General features: G+C 40.0%; 1 protein-coding gene across 2 annotated transcripts; it reads left to right on the forward strand.

Annotated features, from left to right (window-relative positions):
• Window positions 1-250: 250 nt before the first annotated feature.
• LOC145481681 (uncharacterized) lies at window positions 251-6,141 on the forward strand. 2 transcript variants are annotated; one of them, XM_081460203.1, is made up of 8 exons: window positions 251-1,654; window positions 1,783-1,873; window positions 2,833-2,869; window positions 3,510-3,565; window positions 3,826-3,886; window positions 4,089-4,135; window positions 4,577-4,775; window positions 5,317-6,141. In XM_081460203.1, exons 1-8 carry the CDS (start codon window positions 1,639-1,641, stop codon window positions 6,139-6,141), a joined length of 1,332 nt encoding a protein of 443 aa, XP_081316329.1. In that variant the 5' UTR covers window positions 251-1,638. The 2 variants fall into 2 exon arrangements, with proteins under 2 accessions (XP_081316329.1, XP_081316328.1); XM_081460202.1 differs by having other exon boundaries at window positions 251-1,873.
• Window positions 6,142-7,174: the final 1,033 nt, after the last annotated feature.

The following is a 7,174-nucleotide window of genomic DNA, read 5'->3' on the forward strand; positions in this document are numbered from 1 at the left end:
TTACGTGACCTTTTTCATTTGTGAAAGCGAAGAAAAATCCGAGAGATTTTATGAAACGAAGTGAGACTCAAAACTTTTGCATGTTTTGTTTGATTGAATAACAGATAACGATCTGCACATGAAGTTGAACTAGCAATGAATAGATTTAAAACTTGTAAAACTATAAACTTGTACTGAAGAAACTATAAACTTCCAGGAGAAGCATTTCTTTAAACTTTTTTTTCGGAACTGACCGTTCAATTTCAGAACGCCAACGCTTGTAACAAATATTTCTTGATATAGTTTATAGTCAAAGAGCGCATCGCCAAAACTTTTACTATGCATTTGTATTAATTTTTTTAAAATTGCTCAAATTTACGACGTCTTGTTTTCAAAAATTTTAAATTAGTGATGAATAAACCATTCTGACCACAAATCACGGCCGTTGGGCAAGCTACACAACTCGGAAGAAAGTTTGACCCCTGACAACTTATCATAGCCATTTGCCGAGCTACAACTCGCAAAATTTATTTTTCAATTTATTTTCATATTTTGGGTTTCCCTTTCATTCCATGATATGCAATCTGCAATCTATAGTCCACATGCCACGATTGTGAACACCTCCAAAGGAGTAGGGGGAAGACATAGAGGAGATGCACCTGTTCTAAACTGAGTCGCTAAAAATTAGCGGACTTGTTCTAGTTACACTAGTTGCGTTCACGTGGTGTAACGCAATCCTAGTCAAGTGCGTTTAAAATGTTTTGGGACGACTGTGTTCACCGATTTGTCCTCTTTGCAGGGGCAAATAACAACATGAGTGCGTGCACGTAGTCACGAGTCAGATCCGATGGCAATGCGTATGAATAACGCAAAGCGCTACAGCTACAGTTTGGCGCTGTGATTTTCGACAACAAGTAACTGAGCATGAATGTTTGTAGCTCGGCGTTCAGAAAATATATACATAGTCCGCGCCTCGCTTCGTTTGATAAAACCGCTCGGATTTTTCTTCACTTTCACAAATGAAAAAGGTAATATGATGAGCCTGAAAGAACATAAGCTCAACAGCTAATATTTGTAAAGGAACTGAACAATGGAATCACGAACGCACAGCCACTGCTGTAATCTTTGATTACTACACAACTACACCAGTAAATAGCTTCGTTTGATGCATATGTCATAATCGTGATTACTGACATTTTTTGAAGTAATCTCACTCGTGGTGACTCGTGGTGACTCTTGGTCATCCGTGGTCATCCGTGGTCATCCGTGGTCACTCATGGTCATTCGTGGTCACTCGTAAGTACTTTTAGACGGCTGTTACTAAAAGTGGGACGGGGACTTGGGGACTGGGACGTGGGACTTGGGACTCGGGGACGTCGGGACTCGGGGACGTCGGGACTCGGGGACGCGCGGGGACCCGAGGGCGTGGGACGTAGGGACTGGAGGACGTAATAAACAAACACCATCTGAGGTTTGCGCTGAATTTGTAAAATACAATTCTCGGCGGTCAAGTGAAAGGTAAAATACGCTGGAGAGTTTGTCAGCAGACTAGTAGCTGATGATTTCCAGCGTCCATGGTGCGGCCTTGCCCATTTTACCGTGAGAGCTCTGGGTACAGAATAGTTTCAACGCAGGGGGTCTTAATCGTCGTGGGCAGCCATGGAGGACTTTCCTGGTAAGTAACTGTGTTTTCTTGTCAATCCTTGGACATCCGTGCCGTATCCTTCCTAATTTCGATGCTAATGTTTACTTCTGGAAAACCGTTGTCCAAAAAATGTATATTTCTTCCATTTTCATTCCTAGAATCTGAAGGTGCAGATACTCCTCGTAATGATCTCGACCTGGAAAGTGAGTGGGAACCGAAGGAAAGTGCATGTCAAGAATCCGAAGAAAGGTACAAAAATTACTCTTCATAGCTTTCACATTTCATTGCTAGTGACGCTAAACAATACTGGAAAAATGCGTCTCGAGTTCAACAAACAAAATGACTGTTGCATCACGGTCAGGTCTTAAACTACGACACGGGCATTTGATAAGGGAGAGCTATAACACATAGTGCCAAAGGTCAGAATTTATTTAAGCTATGTATGTGGTACTGGCTCGAAGTTTTCGGTTGATGAACAAATCAGGCTAATGCGAGAGCAGATAAGCAATTTTTAGCCCTACCGTGCCAAACAAGTTGTCGAAACGTTTCCGTTTTAAAAATTTGCTTACGTTATTTATTCAACAGCTGACCAAAATATCTTGAGTCAAAATGATATGTTAATTTTAATATTGTCATTTAATGTTATCTGTTCTTTTTTGAGGGAATGTCATTTCATCTAGTGTGATGAGATGGTTTGTTATGATTCAGTTTGAAAACCGATTAAACAGAGCTATTCTTAATCTGAAGTAAAATAATTATGAACGATGAATTATAAATACTTACGAACCTCACAGTGCTTCATGAAACACAAAATTCTTTACCCATAAGATTTAATAGTTAGGGTTAGGGTAAGGGTTATTGACATATCTGTAATGACTGTAAATCAACAAAAGGGAGAAAATTGATCCAAAAAATATGCTTTTAAATTTACAAATTAGGATCAATGGACCTTGGAAAGATGATCAAGATCTTCATAAGGCTTTACAACTAGGTTTAGAAGAGTGTTCTCTTGACCAAAGGTGTGCTATTTTTGAGAAATCGGTTTACTGTTTGTGTAACATGACAAACATAGGTTAAATTCAAATCTTTTGCAGTATTATTAATTGTATTCTAGGAAAAACTGATGGGTTATTACAGTACGGATGGTCCACAAAAGGTTCATAAATTGATGTAAATATCTCCTGTTTACATGCTTGTATGTTTTTTAGGTCACTGTCAAATGTGCCCCAAGATCATTTCAATGAGGTAACAAGCTTTTCAATGTGATGAAAACTTGGTGTTTATTCCAAAAAATGCAGAGAGTTTCTACCGACATATATAGGCTACTGCTAATTGATTTGGTTGCATTTCCATGTTCATGCAATTTATTTTTCTTTCGGATGATTTTAGTTTTACAGATTTACTAGCTAGCATACAGTTCATGTAAAATACACTGTAACATAGTGAATGCCATGATGATATGAAAAATTGATGTAGACTGTAAAATTACCAGGAAGTCAATTAAAAGAAAAAATCAGAGCATGGAAAAGATCAGGAGCATGTAAAACAAAAATCAGGAAAGAGATGCAAGTAACAGAGTAGTCCAGGAGGACTGTCTATGGAAACTGCTGGAGCTTTTAAAAAATGGTAAAATAAACCCACGTTATCTTTTGTAGGTGTGGCTCCGATTGTTTCTCACTTAATTTAACGCGCCAGAGCAATTATTAGCGGCATGTAATATATTGTAGCTGTGAAAAGTGTATAAGAAACCGTTAAAACGTAAAAGAACCAGTGATGAATAACTAGCCTTAGTGACCCATGTGCCCCCTCTTCCCTCAAGAGAATGTGTAAAAATGTTCTATACCCTGATTAAATAACCTTACAACATCCAATTCTTGCTTTACAGGATGGCAGTACCATTACTGAAATAGAAATGGTTGGGGCCTGCACGAGAAGTAGAAGGTATATAGGACAAGTCTTTATAAAAATTATCATAATTAAGACCATTTTGATGTCAAACATTTAAACTATTCCACTAATGTTGAATGCTGTGTAACCTCACAAGCTGGACTTCCCCTTAGACATTTTTCTCAGCGATGTACTATAATTAGTTTACTCAAACCTTCATTAGTGACTGTTTCTAGTTTTCTTTAAGTTATCAGTACCTGTCAGAGTTCCACTGTATTCCCATTGTCATTTTGTCCTCTTCATTTTTTCTCCAGTGTTATCAGGGAAAGTGAAGGTGATTTATCACCAAAATCAACTTCATCCGTTTTTCAACAGGTGTGTTTTTATAAACAATTGAAATATCACGAATGTTTATTGCTATTTCTTAACCATTACATTTCTTCCTCACAATATTGCCGTCATAGTCAGATGAAACCGAAATGTTGTTAGAGTTCGTTTTTGTGCATGCATGTAACAATAGTTTATTACTGATACATTTGTTCATGGATTGATATTTTATTTTACTTCACTTTAATAGGTTGATACTAGCCCAGTTCAGTCACCAGATGCTAAAAGATCTAAGGGGTATGCTGGAAAACTGGAATATATAGTACACTGAAATGTTATGACTATTCACCAAAACATGTGATGTTAGGAGTTATATGCATGACCGAAAACCTTTACACATAGCAACAGGAAAACCAAGCCTTCAGGTAAACCATTTTTGAGAGATACCCATGGAGGAAGCTAGACCAGAGCTGCTGACACTGACACAATGTTTGTAGCCTTAGTTCATCAGTTTTCTAAGTAGCATAACAACTCTTGAAAGCATTTGTACATTTGTCGCCAGCTGTGGCAGCTGCAGTTGGCTTTCATGACAAGGTGTATTGTTTGTGTACAAGTTGTTCTACTGTTGACTCACCCAATGTTGTAAAACCTCACCACAGCAGCTACGTGATGGCTGGTTGTTGGAATCTTTTAACAGGGGGTTCACTTTGTTAAAAAAACCTTTTATTCTTGTTACAGAGAAAGAAACGTGGAGGAATTTGACTTTGTGCGTAGAGCAATATGTTTCGAAAGCAAGGAGGGCACTGTAGCAATAGAATGTAAAGTAGACTTCGTGGAGATAGTTGACAGTAATGATGAAAGTATCAGTAGCGATGAAAGCGAAATAACCAGTGGTCATGAAAGTGACATCGAAGAGGGGCAGGAGGATTCTGAGCAGGTATTTCCAAATGTTCTATTGAAAGCAGAACTCTCCTTTCTTGATGGAATATCGAGACAACATAACACCAAGGAGTGTATTTAGCTTTTTCTTGGTGTCCGGAAAGTTTTGGTTAATTACTTCATTAATTGGTTTTCCAAGAATTGGATCTTTACTTATGATCGGTCCCATCATGATGTTTGGGCAATTGAAATATTTCCATTTCGAGCGCTTTTTAAAGGCTCAATAGTTTTTGTACAATTTTTCGCCACGCATGCTTCATAATAAAACGTCATACTAAATTTTAGAATATAGCAGGCGTCGGAAACGACCAAACAGGTGCCTTAAGAACTCACTACCATCCAATAAATTGAATAACGGACTGTCAATTTCCATCAGTTTGTTCGGCACTTTTTATAACTTCCATGCGTATTGTCTGACTGAAACAGCGGTATACATCTTTTTTCGTGTTGCTTTTACACATTTGTGGGCTTTCTGTTACTATGCGCGGCACTTGAACCCTTCCTCTGCAAGATGTGATATGTTAATGTTCTCTTTATAGGAATCTAACAAATATTACGAAGACGACAAGCGTGTCCCATACCATGAGAAAGGAATAAGCTCTGCATGTTCAAGTGAAGAGGCTGTCGACATTTTAATGAGAGTAAAAGAGCCCGTCTGTACCGAAGTGCCACTTCAGGTTATGGAAAACGCCTCGTTTTTGGTTGACGTAGACGCCCTTGTCCATCCGGATGATTGTAAAGCTGACGATCTTGGCAAGTGGACTCATACTGGTTCTCCAAAAAGCTACATTTCCGTTGACCGCAACGTGAGGGGGGACATCTTGGATCTGAAGATAACAAGGCAAAAGAGAAACGACACCGACTTCATAATGGTTGTCAAACGCTGTCTTCATCATGACAAAGAAGCTAAATACCGCAAGAGGTTATCCTTCTTGTACGGCAGCAAGTGGCAAAGGCACCGACTTGTCTTGCTTCAGTACTTTTATGCAGAGGAGGAAGTGCAACTGAAACTTAAACAGCATGGAAACTCTAAAAACAGCAACGAGCCCTATGTGCGAACAAGACCAAGCGCCATTCAAGAACTGAAGGAAACTGTATCATCAAGGAAATGGCAACCCAGGGAGGTCTTTTTCGAATCAGTTCGTCGACAAGGGGAGTTGGAATTCTGTCGTTCCAAAAGTGAGCTGCCGCGAAATGCAAAACAAGTGAGTAACGCATTAACTTCGTCTACAACCTCCTTTGAGCCTTCCACCAACCAAAGTAGAGATTTCCTGCTAGAGGCGATGGAGAAGTGCAAGAGCAAAGATGGCCTCGTTAGAGAAGTTGTTGGTGCGCCAGAACTTGCTATTTGCTGTGGTTCGTAGAATAGCAACAAATTTACGTTTTCACGGTTCGCCGGAGATTTGACAGTTGTCATGGCAACATCAGAATCGAGATCGTGTGTTGGTGGGATTTTACTTGGGGAATCATTCTAGACTGGCGCTGCTACCAACATGTGCTGGTTTTATTTCTGCGTAGTTTTGAGATTTCGCAGCCCAGCAAATTGTCAAAATCAGTGCTAGATCAATTCCGTTCGAGCAAAGACGTAGAAGAAATCGAGTCTATCAACACTGCCAACATAAGATATCATGGACGCGACGGTTCAAGCTGTAATTGAGCGTCAACAAGCTACGATGCTTGAGAAGTTGTCGACCATCTTCGACACCAAGATAGAAGGCATGAAACGGCAGTTGGAAGACGTTTCCACCAAAGCCCACGAGTCCCAAATGAACGAACTGAAACGGATGCGGTTCACTGAACCTCGGTCATTCAAGAAAAAGGGGCACGAACAGCAATATAAACACAATGAGAAGGTCAAAGCCGCTGTCACAGAAGCCAAGGAAGCCATCTTAGCTCACAAACAAGATGCCTGCAGTACCAAGCTAGACGAAGGTATTGAACTAATAGACGGGCGCCAGAAGCTCAGTCTAATGGCTGACCGTTCAGAATACGGGTGGAAAACAGTGGGAGAATATTTAGACAATGAGTTAGCAGAAAACGACGACGACGCAAAAAATATGAAAAAAGCCGAGAAAGAAGCACAGAGGAAGATAGCCCAAGCATGTGCTACAAAGTGACGAAGAGCCGCGCTTCGTTTAGTAGACTCCCAAGACCAGTCAATACTAACAGCTCATCCTCTAACCAATTCGCTTCTCCTGGAAACACATTCCCTCGTTCATCTGTTGTAGCTGGTGCTATGAGAGGGCCTGTCCTCAGTGGTCCTATCAGAAGAAGCGGATCATGCTTCAGTTGTGGGAAAGTAGGTCATTGGAGGAGCGAGTGCCCCCTACTGGCTGTTGCTCAAACACATGAAAGAAAGAAGTTAAGTAACCTTAATATGAATTTGTCCAATGAACA

Source organism: Orbicella franksi, chromosome 3 (assembly GCF_964199315.1).
Source record: "Orbicella franksi chromosome 3, jaOrbFran1.1, whole genome shotgun sequence".
NCBI classification, from domain to species: Eukaryota; Metazoa; Cnidaria; class Anthozoa; order Scleractinia; family Merulinidae; genus Orbicella; species Orbicella franksi.

Coding starts and splice junctions, on each gene's coding strand:
- LOC145481681 (XM_081460202.1), top strand. CDS start 1,716: ATGCTAATGTTTACTTCTGGAAAACCGTTGTCCAAAAAATGTATATTT. Junction 2,870..3,509: donor CCCAAGATCATTTCAATGAG/GTAACAAGCTTT, acceptor CTTGCTTTACAG/GATGGCAGTACCATTACTGA. Junction 4,776..5,316: donor GGCAGGAGGATTCTGAGCAG/GTATTTCCAAAT, acceptor TTCTCTTTATAG/GAATCTAACAAATATTACGA.